Here is a 16,676-nt window from a genome sequence, read left to right on the forward strand (position 1 = left end):
CTCGTAGCCAGCCCCGGACTGGGCACCCTCGCTGCAGGCCCCGAACTGGGCACCCTCGCTGCGGGCCCCGGACTGGGCACCCCCACTGCGGGCCCCGGGACTGAGCACCCCTCGCTGCGGCCCCGGACTGGGCACCCACGTTGCTGGCCCCGGACTGGGCATCCTCGCTGCGGGCCCCGGACTGGTCCCCCTCGCTGCGGGCCCCGGACTGGGCAACCCTCGCTGCGGGCCACGGACTGGGCAACTCATTGTGGGCCCGGACTGGGCACCTCGTTGCGGGCCCCGACTGGCCCCTCGCTGCGGGCCACGGACTGGGCAACTCATTGCGGGCCCCGGACTGGGCACCCTCGTTGCGGGCCCCGGACTGGGCACCCTCGTTGCGGGCCTCGGACTGGGCACCCTCATTGCGGTCCTCGTACTAGGCATCCCGTTGCGGGCCGCGGACTGGGGACAATCGCTGGAGGCTCCGGACTGGAGACTGGGCTGGAGGGCTCCGGACCTGGAGAACGTCGCTGGAGGCTCGGGACTGGAGACCGGAGCTGGAGGCTCCGGACTGGAGACCGTCGCTGGAGGCATTGGACTGGGGACTGTCGTTGGAGGCTTCGTGCCATGACTCCTCACTGGAGGCTTCGTGCCATGGATCATCACTGGAGGCTTCTTGCCATGGATCATCACTGGAGGCTTCGTGCCATGGATCATCACTGAGGCTTCGGCCATGGATCATCACTGGAGGCTTCTTGCCATGGATCATCAAGCTCTCAAGAGAAAGACAGGCTATGTGCACACTGCCCACAAAATGAGGGGGAAACTGAGCAGGACTTCCTAACCTCCTGCCAAATGTATGACCATATTAGAGACACATATTTCCTCAGATTACACAGATCCACAAAGAATTTGAAAACAAACCCAATTTTGATAAACTCCCATATCTACTGGGTGAAATACCACCAGTGTTGCCATCACAGCAGCAAGATTTGTGACCTGTTGCCACAAGAGAAGGGCAACCAGTGAAGAAGAAACACCATTGTAAATACAACCCATATTTAGTTTATTTATTTTCCCATCTGTACTTAACTATGTGCACATCGTTACGACACTATATATAGACATAATATGACATTTAAATGTCTTTTATTATTTTGGAACTCCTATTGAGTGTAATGTTTACTGTTCATTTTTATTGTTTATTTCACTTTTGTTATTATCTACTCACTTGCTTTGTCAATGTAAACAATGTTTCCCATGCAATAAAGCTCCTGAGAGAGAGAGAGAGAGAGGAGAGAGAGAAGAGAGAGAGAGAGAGAGAGAGAGAGAGAGAGAGAGAGAGAGAGAGAGAGAGAGAGAGAGAGAGAGAGAGAGAGAGAGAGAAGAGAGAGAGAGAGAGAGAGAGAGAGAGAGAGAGAGAGAGAGAGAGACCCTGTTTGTCACACTCCCCCTCCAAGAGCCTCTCTCTCATCATCATTCCTATACTCATTTACTCCTACCAACCACAGGACTCAAGGAGCTACAACTGGCTCTGTCAATGAACTGTGACAAGGTGTTGTTCTGGGTTATTCCCTCCCTTCTCTCGCCTTCCGGGAACACTAATTGGCCACATGCAGAGTAATGTGACCAATCGAATCATCCTCGGCAGAGAGCCGGAGCTGCAGATCGGAAGAGCAGAGCGTTGGGCTCAGTCCGGCTCCCACGCCGAAGAGTTCCTGGGGTGACACTTTCTTTTCCTTCCTTTACCTCGGGAATACCTTGGGATTTACCCCCCATCTTCKCATCCCACGGATTTGGTGGTTTTCCCGCCCCTGGCCTCGCCTCCTGCCCGGGTGAAAAGGGCACCATCAGACAGGTGATCGCTGGCCCTGGTGCTATACTACGGTGAGTAACCTTATGGATGGATTGGGAGTCAGATGACCCCGGCCACTGAGAGGAAGAGAGAGAGGGTGATACGAGACTGTGTGTAAGAGAGACAAAGAGAAAGGGAGAGAGACACAGCGGCAGAGAGAGAGACAAACATCGATAGAGAGACAGATTGAGAGAGAGGGAGACAAGGAGACAAGGAGACAGAGAGGGAGACAGAGACAGAGACAGAGGGAGACAGAGAGAGAAAGAGTGAGAGAGAGAGAGAGACATTGATAGAGAGACAGAGTGAGCGACAGGGAGAGACAGAAAGAGAGACAGAAAGAGAGACAGACAGAGAGACAAAGAGAGAGACAGACAGAGAGACAGAGAGGGAGACAGACAGAGAGACAGAGAGGGATACAGAGAGAGAGTCAGACAGCGAAACAGAGAGGGACACAGCGTTAGAGACAGAGAGGGAGACAGAGAGATGAGACTATGGTGCATCACAACAGAAAAAGCTGTAAAATCTGTCCCAAAAAAAGTTTGACTTTCAAATTCAAATTGCAAGATTGAGTTTGTGCAACATTCTTGAACAATGTGCAAGAAATTCAAGCAAGAAAAACTTAACCAAGACTGTGTCTACTGTCAATCATGTACATGTAAATGAATACATAAACACAGCTTGTACCCTCGGAGACCCTAGACTGAAGAAGTCAAATAACAGGTCAACTTTTTCCAGCTTGAAGTAACAAAATGGGTGTTTCTTTTCATTTTTAACACATGTTAGATATAGGCCTAAGTAGGACAAAGGGAGGTCAACTTGCACAACCTGTCCAACTCTGTTTCATAACCACAGAGAAAGCATTTACAGGATGTATCTATAATGTTACTGAGTATAACTGTTTAGCTCCAGGTGGTTAACAGGTTCTCCCCTCTGGAGCTAAACAGTTATAGACTCAGTTATATTATAGATACATCCTGTAAATGCTTTCTCTGTGGTTATGAAACAGAGGCGGACAGGTTGTGCTATTCAACTTCAACATATGTAAGATGCGGTAATCAATACCAGTGGAGGCTAGTGGAGGGATAAATCAGASGACAGGTAAAACAGCCTCCTCCTACATATACCTATGCCCCCTTAAACTTTGGCACCTAAGACAAACACTCAATAACATGCTGGTAATGTATTATCTACAATTAACGTATACGCTGGAAAATGGCAAACTCTCCTGCACCGCACTTTGCAGTGATAGAGGGCCCTCTGATGATTGTATCATTGTTGGCTAAACTAAGCTATAGCTTAGGGAGCAATGTAGCCAAGCTATCTCCAACCAACAACCCCAAACAACAACCTCAAACTATCCCAGCAGCCACTGAGSCTACTCATCCATCCACAGAGAGAGCTCACAGAAAGAGTGCTGTTGTTAGCATCATCTAATAGCCGCCGCTATCTCACACACATACTGAGGAGAAAATGGCCGCCAGGCCCAACAGACCGTGGGAGACATTGGAGATTTGTAACCACTGTGTGTGTGTGTTTTTGCCTCCCCTGCATGCCGCATGCCCCTCATGTGACGGCCTCTCTGATGGCCTCTCTCAAGCTGGCATCCCCCAACCTCAGGACAATGAAGCGCTTCTTACTGCACTAACACATAGCCATGCTTACCCATTACCCTATAGCATTTCTGTAATAAAGGTCCCATGCTTGGACTAGAGAGCAGAAGTGGTAGCTAGCAGCTAGCCTCTGCAGCCTGACTTATTAGCCCGTGCCAGTGATTATTTCTGACCAGTGGTGTAAAGTACTTGAAAGTACTACTTAAGTCTTTTTTCTATCTGTACTTAACTATTTATATTTTTGACTACTTTTACTTTTACTTCACTACATTTCGAAAGAAAATTATGTACATTTTACTCCATACATTTTCCCTGACACCCATTTTCCCTGACTTGTTACATTTTGAATGATTAGCAGGACAGAAAAATGGTCCAATTCACTCACTTATCAAGAGAACATCCCTGGTGATCCCTACTGCCTCTGATCTGGTAAACTCACTAAACACACATGCTTTGTTTATAAATGATTGGAGCATGCCCCTGGCTTTCCCTGGTTTGCTTTATATAAGGAATTGGAAAATATTATATAAAGCAATTATATTTACTTTTGACACTTAAGTATATTTCAAACCAAATACTTTTAGACTTTTACTCAAGTATTTTATTTGTTTATTTATTTTATTTATTTTATTGGGTGATATTCACTTTTACTTGAGTCATTTTCTATTAAGGTATCTTTACTTTTACTCAAGTATGACAATTGGGTACTTTTTCCACCACTGGTTCTGACTGTAACGAATCTGTAATTTAATTAGGCAACATAAGTGCCTCAATATTCCCCAATTAAAATGTTGATGAATAAAACCCCTTAGAAACATAGAATTACTTCAGTGAGGTTCCCACGACATTTAGCAACGATTTCGTCTTTTGTGACTGTCCTCGTGTACAGTCAAGGCTCAGGGCTGGGTTTTACTACTGAGGGTAATTGTATGCGTCTAATACACAGAAAAGAATGACAACACAATTTCCCAGCTGATTTTCTACTTTGTTAGCTGTACAAACATTGCACAGCTTTTGACAATTACATTTATTGAAGTGTGTTTGATTCAAAATAATAGCTTTGTTAGCTGTATATTCCATTTATACTTACAGACAGTATATGGTGAACAATTTACMGGCTATAAACAGGACCGTTTTTTCGCCATGCATCCCTATAAGTCCTTCTGGTCCATGATGTGAGTTAGATACAGCACTTAAAATAATTGTTTGTAAAATGTATGTGCAATGCTCATCTCTTACAGCTAGCAAATACTGTACATACACAATGCAAACAAGAGACTTCATGTGTTCATAAAACACATCTTTAATCTCACAAAATGACATTTATTTTCATATAAACCTCAAACATCATCACACTCTAAAAATGTCCCATCATATAGTCTACAGTCAGTACATGAGGAGGGTGTGTGTTATTTATCCCAGTGATCATCCATAAAGCATTCTAAYATGTTGCTGAACAAGACTAGAGAACAGATGGGAGAGAGAAGTCCCAGTCTGGTACTGTAGTGATTGTTACCGAGTCTGTTCCTCCAAGATTAAACTCACCACATTCCTGCTCTGCATGTCGCTGTGTTCCACTGACAGATACCCCACTGAGCACATCTCTAATCACCTGCAACAACATTCTAGACGTTTCTGGAAGTTTCTGTCTCTCTCTGTCTGTCCCCCTATGTACATAACTAACTGCATAACAATGTCAAAGTGGATTTGTAAAGTCAAAGTTGTCCATGTTTACAAAGTTATTATAAACGGTCTTCTATGATTCTTGGCATGATTGTGCTTGTTTCCAGATACCTTCATCCTGACCTGCCCACTCGCCTGCCCTCAACCCCTCACCTCCCTGTAACCATGACGACCAAAACAACCAATGACCTGGACGGGAACAAGGTCTCCTCCTCCCCTCTCCTGTTGTCCACATCATCCCCGTCCTACCTGTCTTGCCAGCGCCTAGTGACCAAGGACGGTCACTGCGCCCTGCGGTCCTCCCCTCCCTCCCCGGGCCTGTGGCCCTCCTGGGCATCTGCCTCTGCCTGGCTGCTAGCCCTACAGGTAAAATAAATGAGTTGGCACACACCCTAAATAGTTGAAGAGGTGCTGCTGACTAAACGGAAAAGTAAACTTAACATAAAAAGTTACACACAGACACTCTATGGGCCGGTTTTGCAGACATAGATTAAGACTAGCCCTGAATTTAAACTCTCAATTGAGAATATCCATTGAACTTGATTATAAGACCAGGATCAGGCTTTATGTCTGTCTGGGAAACCAGCAATAATTGAATTGGTATATACACCCTGGCTCTCCCCTGCAGGACCTGTGGGGGGCAGTGGTGTGCCTGCGCTGGCGCTGGGTCCTCCTGGCCTTCTGCACCTCCTTTGTGGCCCACTGGCTGCTGTTCGCCTGCCTGTGGTACCTACTGGCTCACCTCAATGGAGACCTGGCGGTGGAGAACCACGACGCTCCTCCAGAGGGACATGTAGTGTGTGTCAAATACATCACCAGCTTCACCGCAGCCTTCTCCTTCTCCCTGGAGACCCAGCTGACCATTGGGTACGGCACCATGTTCCCCAGTGGGGACTGTCCCAGCGCTATAGCCCTGCTGGCGGTTCAGATGCTGCTGGGGCTCATGCTGGAAGCCTTCATCACAGGTACTTTCTAATGGAGAGGAGCACTTCTCTTTCTCACTTTCTCAGGTTGTTGTTGTCCGTTTCAATGCTGAGGGTACAGCTGTTTGGTGTTCTTCATCTTGCATTTTTTTTCTTTCTTTCTTATTCTATTATTTTACTTTCTTGTTTATACTCAATCTTTGTCTCACCTGGATTTCTCAGAGATGAAAAAACAACACAACATACATATTTCTGAGGAAAACTACTGATATCTACATCCTCACTTTCTCTCTCTCCCTTCCCCACTCTCAGGTGCGTTTGTGGCTAAGATTGCCCGTCCCCAGAAGCGTGCGGGGGCCATCCAGTTCAGCCCCCAGGCGGTGGTAGGTCAGCACCAGGGCCAGCCCTGCCTCGTGTTCCGGGCCACCAACCTTCTGCGCCGCCCCCTGGTGGACGTGGAGGTCAGTGCCGTGCTGTACGAACAGAGAGACGACCAGGTCCTGCACCAGACCAACCTGGACTTCCAGCTGGACCGGCTGGGCCCACGCCCCTGCCCCTTCTTCATCTTCCCCCTCACCTTCTACCACGTCCTGGACCGCCACAGCCCCCTTTACCCGGCCCTGCGTGAGGGCAGCGCCAGCCATTTTGAGCTAGTGGTGTTTCTCTCCGCCTCCCAGGAGGGCACGGGCGACGCCTGCCAGAAGAGGACCTCCTACCTGCGCCAGGAGATCCAGTTTGAGCGGCGCTTTGTGCCCGCTATGGGGTTGGACAAGCAAGGCAGGTACCAGGTGAGCAGTCAGCACTTTGGCATTGCCCACTGCAATGAGCCTCTGGACAAGGAGTGTGTGGTGCAAATCAACGGGGATGGGAGTGACAGGATGGAGTAAGGGTGGGGAAGGAAGAGGGTGGAAGGGAAGGATGGGCAGGAAGAAAGGGAGAACGAGGGATGGGAGAAGAGGAAGAGGGTAATAGGTGAGAGGAGTAAGGGACAGAGAGCAACGTGGAATCGGTGGGTTCCGGGGTATAGAATATCTATATATACAGTACCAGTCAAAAGGCTGGGCACACCTACTTATTCAAGGGTTTTTTACTTTATTTGTACTATTTTCTATATTGTAGAATAATAGTGAAGATATCAAAACTATGAAATAACACATATGGAATCAAGTTGTAATCAAAAAAGTGTTAACAAATCAAAATATATTTGAGATTTGAGATTCTTCAAAGTAGCCACCCTTTGTCTTGATGACAGCTTTGAACTGTCTTGACAAAGAGAAATGACAGTCCATCATTACTTTAAGACATGAAGGTCGGTCAATTCTGAAAATGTCAAGAACTGTGAAAGTTTCATCAAGTGCAGTCGCAAAAACCATCAAGCGCTATGATGAAACTGGCTCTCATGAGGACTGCCACATGAAAGGAAGACCCAGAGTTACCTCTGCTGCAGAGGATACGTTCATTAGAGTTACCAGCCTCAGAAATTGCAGCCTAAATAAATGCTTCACAGAGTTCAAGTAACAGACACATCTCCAGATCAACTGTTCAGAGGAGACCGCGTGAATCAGGCCTTCATGGTCGAATTGCTACAAAGAACCCACTACTAAAGGACACCAATAATAAGAAGAGACTTGCTTGGGCCAAGAAACATGAGCAATGGACATTAGACCGGTGGAAATCTGTCCAAATTGTAGATTTTTGGTTCCAACCGCCGTGTCTTTGTGAGATGCAGGTAAACGGACGATCTCCGCATGTGTGGTTTCCACCATGAAAACATAGAGGAGGAGGTGTGATGGTGTGGAGGTGCTTTGCTGGTGACAGTGTCTGAGATTCATTTAGAATTCAAGGCACACTTAACTAGCATGGCTACCACAGCATTCTGCAGCGATACGCCAACCCATCTGGTTTGCGCTTAGTGGGACTATCATTTGTTTTTCAACAGGACAATGACCCAACACACCTCCAGCCTGTGTAAAGGATATTTGACCAAGAAGGAGAGTGATGGAGTGGTGCATCAGATGACCTGCCTTCCACAATCACCCGACCTCAACCCAATTGAGATGGTTTGTGATGAGTTGGACAGCAGACTGAAGGAAATGCAGCCAACAAGTGCTCAGCCTATATGGGAACTCCTTCAAKACTGTCTGAAAAGCATTCCAGGTGAAGCTGGTTGAGAGAATGCCAAGAATGTGCAAAGCTGTCATCAATGCAAAGGGTGGCTACTTTGAATAATCTAAAATCTAAAATATATTTGTTTAAACACTTTTTTGGTGACAACATGATCCATATGTGTTATTTCATAGTTTTAAGGTCTTCCCTATTGTTCTCCAATGTAGAAATTTGTAAAAATTAAGAAAAACCCTTCATGGGTAGGTGTGTCCAAACTTTTAATTGTACTGTATAGTATGTTATAATATGTGTGTGTGGGGTGGGGGGGGGGGGGGGAGGGTAGTAACACAGGAATAGAGATAGGGGCAGAAAATTGAGAGTTAGGGGCAATATGGGAGAGACAGTTTTCTATGGCTCTGCACCTGTTAGCAACTCCATACCAAGGGCATTTATCCAGTGGATTGAAGATCACTAAATTGTAGAGCATGTTCTAGTTACCTGTGATCTCTAGAACCAACAGGCACATTCACTGCCATGAAGGATGATATTCCACAATCAATAACACTGTGCTGCTATGGATACACTCTGGCTGCATTTACACAGGCAGCCAAAATGAATTTGTGCCAATTATTGGCAAAAGAGCTTATCTGATTGGACAAAACCAACTTGTGAATAAAAAAAATATATATTTTATATATACAGTGCCAGTCAAAGTTTGGACACACCTCCACATTCAATGGTTTTTCTTATTTGTACCATTTTCTACATTGTAAATAATAGTGAAGACGTCAAAACTATGTATACACATATGGAATCATGTAGTAACCAAAAAGTGTTAAACAAATAAAAATATATTTTAGATTTGAGTTCTTCAAGGTAGCCACCATTTTTCTTGACAGCTTTGCACAGTCTTGGTATCTCTCACCAGCTTCATGAGGTAGTCACCTGGAATGCATTTCAAATAACAGGTGTGCATTGTTAAAAGTTTATTTGTGGAATTTCTTTCCTTCTTAATGCGTTTGAGCCAATCAGTTGTGTTTTGACAAGGTAGGGGTGGTAAACAGAAGATAGCCCTATTTGGTAAAAGACCAAGTCCATATTATGTCAAGAGCAGCTTAAATAAGCACAGAGAAATGACAGTCCATCATTACTTTAAGACATGAAGGTCAATCAGTGCGGAAAATGTCACAAATGTTTTATGTTTCTTCAAGTGCAGTCCCAAAAACCATCAAGCGCTATGATGAAACTGGCTCTCGTGAGGAGAGCCACTGGAAAGGAAGACCTAGAKACACCTCTGCTGCAGAGGATAATTTAATTGGAGTTACCAGCCTCAGAAATTGCAGCCCAAATAAATGCTTCACAGAGTTCAAGTAACAGACACATCTCAACATCAACTGTTCAGAGACTGCGTGAATCAGGCCTTCATAGTCGAATTGCTGCAAAGAAACCACTACTAAAGGACACAAATAAGAAGAAGACACTTGCTTAGGCCAAGAAACACAAGCAATGGACATTAGACCAGTGGAAATCTGTTCTTTGATCTGATGAGTCCAAATTTTTTATTTTTGGTTCCAAATGTTGTGTCTTTGTGAGACGCGGAGTAGGTGAACGGATGAACGCTGCATGTGTGGTTCCCACTGTGACACATGGAGGAAGTGTGATGGTGTTTTGCTGGTGACACTGTCGGTGAAGTATTTGGAATTCAAGACACACTTAACCAGCATGGCTACCACAGCATTCTGCATTTGTTTTTCAACAGGACAATGACCCAACACACCTCCAGGCTGTGTAAGGGCTATTTGACCAAGAAGGACAGTGATGGAGTACTGCATCAGATGACCTGGCCTCCACAATCACCCGACCTCAACCCAAATGAGATGGTTTGGGATGAGTTGGACCGCCAAGTGAAGGAAAAGCAGCCAACAAGTGCTCAGCATATGTGGGAACTCATTCAAGATAGTTGGAAAATGATTCCATTTGAAGCTGGTTGAGAGAATGCCAAGAGTAGGCAATGCTTTCATCAAGGCAAAGGGTAGCTACTTTGAAGAATCTCAAATATAAAATGTATTTTGATTTGTTTAACACTTTTTTGGTTACTACATTATTCCAAATGTGTATTTCGTAGTTTTGATGTCTTCACTATTATTCTACAATGTAGAATTCAAACCCTTGAATGAGTAAGTGTGTCCAATCTTTTGACTGGTACTGTATATATATCAGAATTTGGCTGTCTGTGTAAACGCAGCCTCTGTAGTCTAGAGGAGCGTACTTAGAAAGGTGACAACTCAATGTCTTCAATAATTTTAAACTGAGGTATATAATATTGAACTGTCAGAAGTTTCTGTCATGCATTAGAAAATATCAGTTGATTTAACTGAAAATGTATTAGATTACTGCCTTAAATGTTTATAAGAAGTCTTCACTGAAATCAGTGTGTGCCTATTTACGCCAAATATTAGCCAAGATTAAATGTAATACTTTGTTATACATTGATTACACATGTTCAATATGTAAAATGCTATGACTTTAGATTGAGCACTTTAGTGATAGGTTAAAGGTTTGGAGAACGATGTCAGTAGATCATCTTTACGTTTTCCCTTTGAATTTATGTAAAGACGAAAATCACTATTACATCATGCATGTATGCATGAGTCAACAGCAAAACACAAAGATTAAAGAGTAAATGGAAATAATGTTATGGAAAGCCCTGATTTTCAGAGATTAAATCTTATTGTAACATAATACATGTTCCAATGGCTTGTACAGTGTACATTACATGAAATAAAATAATATTTTCTGAACAATTCAAATGGAGAAACATTACTTGTTCATACTTTCTCATACTTCATTTCACAGAATCTCTCACAATAACACATAATATTATATACATGTTGAATGTGGATGGCAATTGGCTACAAAATGTAATCCTGTATTACCATGGTATTACAGCTGGGTCTGTACGGTACTATACCATGTCAGCCTCGCTACCATGCTGCCTCCTGTTAGTACAGTGTATTCGGGAAGTATTCAGACCCCTTGACTTTTTCCAAATGTTCTTGCGTTACAGCCTTATTCTAAAAAGGATTAAATAGAACATTCGATCTACACACAATACCCCATAATGACAAAGTGAAAACAGGTTTTTCTAAATGTTTGCAAATTTATTTAAAAAACAGAAATACCTTATTTACATAAGTATTCAGACACTTTGCTATGAGACTCAAAAATTAACTTATGATTATCATTGAGATGTTTCTAAAACTTTATTGGAGTCCACCTGTGGTAAATTCAATTGATTGGACATGATTTGTAAAAGGCACACCCCTGTCTATATAAGGTCCCACAGTTGACGGTGCATGTCAGAGCAAAAACCAAGCCATGAGGTCAAAGGAATTGTAGGTAGAGCCCCGAGACAGAATTGTGTCGAGGCACAGATCTGGGGAAGGGTACCAAAACATTTCTGTAGCATGGAAGATCCCCAAGAACACAGTGGCCTCCATCATTCTTAAATGGAAGAATGTTTGGAACCACAAAGACTCTTCCTAGAGCTGGCCGCCCGGCCATACTGAGTAATCGGGGGAGAAGGGCCTTCGTCAGGGAGGTGACCAAGAACCTGATGGTCAATCTGACAGAGCTCCAGAGTTCCTCTGTGGAGATGGGAGAACATTCCAGAATGACAACCTTCTCTGCAGCACTCCACCAATTAGGCCTTTATGGTAGAGTGGTCGGATTGAAGTCACTTCTCAGTAAAAGGCACATGACAGCCCGCTTGGAGTTTGCCAAAAGGCTCCTAAAGGACACTCAGACCATGAGAAACACATTTTCTGTTCTGATGAAACCAAGATTGAACAATTTGGCCTTTATGCCAAGTGTCACGTCTGGAGGAAACCGGGCATTATCCCTACAGTGAAGCATGGTGGTGGCAGCATCATGCTGTGGGGATGTTTTTCAGCGGCAGGGACTGGGAGACCAGTCAGGGATGAGGGAAAGATGAACGGAGCAAATTACCGAGAGATCCTTGATTAAAACCTGCTCCAGAGTGCTCAGTACCTCAGACTGGGGACAAATGTTCACCTTCCAACAGGACAACGAACCTAAGCACACAGTCAAGGAATACTTAAGTAAATGTGATATTTCAGTTTTGTTTTTTTATTCTAAATTTCCAAAAATGTTGTTTTTTTTTAAACTGTTTTTGGTTTGTCATTGTGGAGTATTGTGTGTAGATTGATGAAACTTTTTAGAATTTAATCAATTTTTAGAATAAGGCTGTAACATAACAAAATGTGGAAAAAGTCAAGGGGTCTAAATACTTTCCAAATGCATCAAGTCAGCCTCGCTACCAAGCGGCCTCCTGTCTTTCCTCACCGCTACTGTACCGGTACTGTACGACAGTTGTTTGAAACTTATCAGACCAGCAAATTACATCACTAGAATACACACATTATTGAGAAAGCAGACAGAATGTGATTACCATTGTTTTATTTATGGAAAAATACAATACAATCCATTTCCTTTTATTTCAGAACACATAAGACAACATAATAATACAGTGTTACATGATGGTATGTTTCTAGAAATTAAACAAACATGGATGACAGGTCAATATTCAATATAACAGCACCACCTACAATATGCCAATAGTAAAAACGTATATTCATAGAGTGATTTTTAAAGGTTTCAACAGAAAAAAAAGGTGGCTAGGGAATTTTTGGACACAGGTATTTTAACATAAGTTTGCCTTCTACACATAAATTGGTCAAAACATTACTCCACATAACCTTTTCTGTAATGTACATCAAACATTAAACAATTTAATTATTGATGGGAAATAGCCTCGGATCTATTTTAAGAAAATAGATTTTTCTGTTACTGTTTTAAACTAAGTGAGAATATTGTGTATAATAGCTAATACAATCCTGTTAATTAGAACAATAATAACAATAAATCACAACAGTAATATCATAACAATAACCTTAATGTCAAACTTTCATTATTAAATCAAATATTATTATGTGTGTATTCAGGGAAGCTATGGAACTACTTTAAAACCTCCCTTAATGTGCAAGTGAGTATGCGCATGATCATGCATGTTTTAGTTTGTGTGTGTGTGTGTGTGTTTCAGTGTGTGTGTGTGTGTTTCAGTGTGCGCGTGTGTGTGTGTTTCAGTGTGTGTGTGTGTGTGTGTGTGTGTGTGTGCACTGTATTATGAGCAGAAGGCAGATTGCAGATCTTTGAAGGCAGCCCGTCTCTGTTTCCTAACAAGCGCCTGTCTCTTCCGTTCCTCCTGCTCCTCTCGGATCTCAGCCTCAAACTTACTGCCCACCTTTAGAGACTGCACCTGCACCATACAAAACACTATTAGATCTACAGTACAGCCGGGGATTATACAGTGCATTCGGAAAGTATTCAGATCCCTTGACATCTTCCACATTTTGTTACACTACAGCCTTATTCTAAAATGGATCAAATGAATTGTTTTCCTCATCAATCTACATACAATACCCCATAATGACAAAGTGAAAACAGGTTTTTCAAAATGTTTGTAAATGTATATAAAAAAAGCCCAGAGACAGAATTGTGTCGAGGCACAGATCTGGGGAAGGGTACCAAAACATTTATGTAGCATTGAAGATCCCCAAGAACATTATTAAATGGAAGAAGTTTGGAACCACTAAGACTCTTTCTGGAGCTGGCCACCAGGCCAAACTGAGCAATCAGGGGAGAAGGGCCTTGGTCAGGGAGGTGACCAAGAACGTGATGGTCACTCTGACAGAGCTTCAAAGTTCCTCTGTGGAGATGGAAGAACCTTCCAGTAGGACAACCTTCTCTGCAGCACTCCACCAATCAGGCCTTTATGGTAGAGTGGCCAGACGGAAGCCACTCCTCAGTAAAATAAACATGACCCGCTTGGAGTTTGCCAAAAGGCACCTAAAGGTCTTTCAAACCATGAGAAACAAGATTCTCTGGTCCGATGAAACCAAGATTGAACTCTTTGGCCTGAATGCCAAGCGTCCCGTTTGGAGGAAACCTGGCACCATCCATACTGTGAAGCACGGTGGTGACAGCATCATGCCTTGGGGATGTTTTTCAGCGGCAGGGACTGGGATCGAGGGAAAGATAAATCGGAGCAAAGTACAGAGGTTCACCTTCCAACAGGACAACAACCCTAAGCACACAGCCAAGACAACGCAGGAGTGGCTTCGGGACAAGTCTCTGAATGTCCTTGAGTGGCCCAGCCAGAGCCCGGACTTGAACCTGATCGAACATCTCTGAAGGGACCTGACAATCAATAGCTGTTTATTGATGCTCCCCATCCAACCTGACAGAGCTTGAGAGGATCTGCAGAGTTGAATGGAAGAAACTCCCCAAATACAGGTGCGCCAAGCTTGTAGCGTCATTTGCAAACATTTTGAAAAACCTGTTTTTGATTTGTCAATATGGGCTATTGTGTGTGGATTGATGAGGGGAAAAAACAATTTAATCTATTTTAGAATAAGGCTGAAATGTAACAAAATGTGGAAAACCTCAAGGGGTTTAAATACTTTCAGAATGCACTGTATAACACCACTCTGAATTCCATCACTACTGAATCTGTACCTGAAACATTAGATCATTTCAATTTACACTGCAAACTCAAAAACAGCACAGAACACACACACAGTCACTGTATTTCTCTTTCTGTCCACTAGAGGTGGATGTGGCCTAAGACATGCTGGTGTACAATCCTGTTATGATGGGAGAGACGAGGAATGAATCAGGTCAGCTAATGCACGTCAGGTCTTAAAATAGCTGAGCGCTTGTGGCCCACCTACTGTGACCTGCATTTCCTCAAGTATTCACAACTATACATCTGGGAAACTTAACACACGTCACACACCCTCCCCTTGTCCAATCACCCTGGTTCATCATGGGCAATGATTCTATAATGTTGACACAGCCAACCCTTTTCTCACACATACATACACACACACACTCTCTCCTCTTCCTCCATCCCACTCCTACCTTAGCCTCGAAGAAGTCCCGTGCCCTCATGACTCCCTCTGCGGAGACGTCTATCTCAGATAGTCTGGCCAGAGCCATCAGACCACTCTCCTCCTGCAGYTCGCCTGCCGCTGCTCGCCTGAAGATCAGCAGGAACTGGAGGAGAGAGGAAAACATCAGGGTGGGGGAGAGAGGCTCAAACAGAACTATTCATACAGTTGAAGTCGGAAGTTTACATACACTTAGGTTGGAGTCATTAAAACTCATTTTTCAACCACTCCACACATTTCTTGTTAATAAACTACAGTTTTGGCAAGTCGGCATGACAAACAAGTAATTTTTGCAACAATTTGTTAACAGACAGATTATTTCACTGTATCACAATTCCAGTGGGTCAGAAGTTTACATACACTAAGTTGACTGTGCCTTTAAACAGCTTGGAAAATTCCAGAAAATTATGTCATGGCTTTAGAGCTTCTGATAGGCTAATTGACATCATTTGAGTCAATTGGAGGTGTACCTGTGGATGTATTTCAAGGCCTACCTTCAAACTCAGTAACTCTTTGCTTGACATCATGGGAAAATAAAAATAAATCAGCCAAGACCTCAGAAAAACAATTGTAGACCTCCACAAGTCTGGTTCATCCTTGGGAGCAACTTCAAAATGCCTGAAGGTACCACGGTAATCTGTACAAACAATAGTACGCTAGTATAAACACCATGGACCATGCAGCCGTCATACCGCTCAGGAAGGAGACGCGTTCTGTCTCCTAGAGATGAACGTACTTTGTGCGAAAAGTGCAAATCAATCCCAAAACACAGCAAAGAACTTGTGAAGATGCTGGAGGAAACAGGCCACAAAAGTATCTACACTGCTCAAAAATAAATAGGGAACACTTAAACAACACAATGTAACTCCAAGTCAATCACACTTCTGTGAAATCAAACTGTCCACTTAGGAAGCAACACTGATTGACAATAAATTTCACATGCTGTTGTGCAAATGGAATAGACAAAAGGTGGAAATTATAGGCAATTAGCAAGACACCCCCAAAAAAGGAGTGATTCTGCAGGTGGTGACCACAGACCACTTCTCAGTTCCTATGCTTCCTGGCTGATGTTTTGGTCACTTTTGAATGCTGACGGTGCTTCACTCTAGTGGTAGCATGAGACGGAGTCTACAACCCACACAAGTGGCTCAGGTAGTGCAGTTCATCCAGGATGGCACATCAATGCGAGCTGTGGCAAAAAGGTTTGCTGTGTCTGTCAGCGTAGTGTCCAGAGCATGGAGGCGCTACCAGGAGACAGCCAGTACATCAGGAGACGTAGAGGAGGCCGTAGGAGGGCAACAACCAGCAGCAGGACCGCTTACCTCCGCCTTTGTGCAAGGAGGTGCACTGCCAGAGCCCTGCAAAATGACCTCCAGCAGGCCCACAATGTGCATGTGTCTGCTCAAACGGTCAGTAACAGACTCCATGCGGGTGGTATGAGGGCCGACGTCCACAGGTGGGGGTTGTGCTTACAGCCAGCACCGTG

General features: G+C 43.9%; 2 protein-coding genes across 3 annotated transcripts in view; one reads left to right on the forward strand and one right to left on the reverse strand.

Annotated features, from left to right (window-relative positions):
- The first annotated feature begins 1,634 nt into the window (after nucleotides 1–1,634).
- LOC111960765 (inward rectifier potassium channel 13) lies at nucleotides 1,635–10,969 on the forward strand. 2 transcript variants are annotated; one of them, XM_023982970.2, is made up of 5 exons: nucleotides 1,635–1,869; nucleotides 5,238–5,496; nucleotides 5,759–6,095; nucleotides 6,366–6,841; nucleotides 9,919–10,969. In XM_023982970.2, the coding sequence occupies exons 2-5, from the start codon at nucleotides 5,296–5,298 to the stop codon at nucleotides 9,949–9,951; spliced, it is 1,047 nt and encodes a 348-aa protein (XP_023838738.1). In that variant the 5' UTR covers nucleotides 1,635–1,869; nucleotides 5,238–5,295; the 3' UTR covers nucleotides 9,952–10,969. The 2 variants fall into 2 exon arrangements, with proteins under 2 accessions (XP_023838738.1, XP_023838737.1); XM_023982969.3 differs by lacking the exon at nucleotides 9,919–10,969 and having other exon boundaries at nucleotides 6,366–8,438.
- A 1,652-nt stretch (nucleotides 10,970–12,621) lies between these two features.
- The window catches only part of LOC111960766 (EF-hand domain-containing protein D2), a 41,226-nt gene continuing 37,171 nt past the window's right edge, over nucleotides 12,622–16,676 (reverse strand). Inside the window, exons 3-4 of the mRNA XM_023982971.2 lie at nucleotides 15,162–15,296; nucleotides 12,622–13,497 (exon numbers count right to left, since the gene is read on the reverse strand). Of these exons, the coding sequence (XP_023838739.1) occupies nucleotides 13,363–13,497; nucleotides 15,162–15,296 (270 nt within the window). The 3' untranslated portion in view covers nucleotides 12,622–13,362. The remainder of the gene's footprint in view (nucleotides 13,498–15,161; nucleotides 15,297–16,676) is intronic.

The sequence above is a fragment of the Salvelinus sp. IW2-2015 genome, linkage group LG4p (assembly GCF_002910315.2).
Source record: "Salvelinus sp. IW2-2015 linkage group LG4p, ASM291031v2, whole genome shotgun sequence".
Taxonomy (NCBI): Eukaryota; Metazoa; Chordata; class Actinopteri; order Salmoniformes; family Salmonidae; genus Salvelinus; species Salvelinus sp. IW2-2015.

What these genes read in the sequence shown, in the direction of transcription:
- LOC111960765 (XM_023982969.3), top strand. Translation starts at nt 5,296, where the DNA reads ATGACGACCAAAACAACCAATGACCTGGACGGGAACAAGGTCTCCTCC. An exon ending in CCTGGCTGCTAGCCCTACAG is followed by an intron (nt 5,497 to 5,758) that starts GTAAAATAAATG and finishes TCTCCCCTGCAG; the next exon opens with GACCTGTGGGGGGCAGTGGT. An exon ending in GCTGGAAGCCTTCATCACAG is followed by an intron (nt 6,096 to 6,365) that starts GTACTTTCTAAT and finishes CCCCACTCTCAG; the next exon opens with GTGCGTTTGTGGCTAAGATT.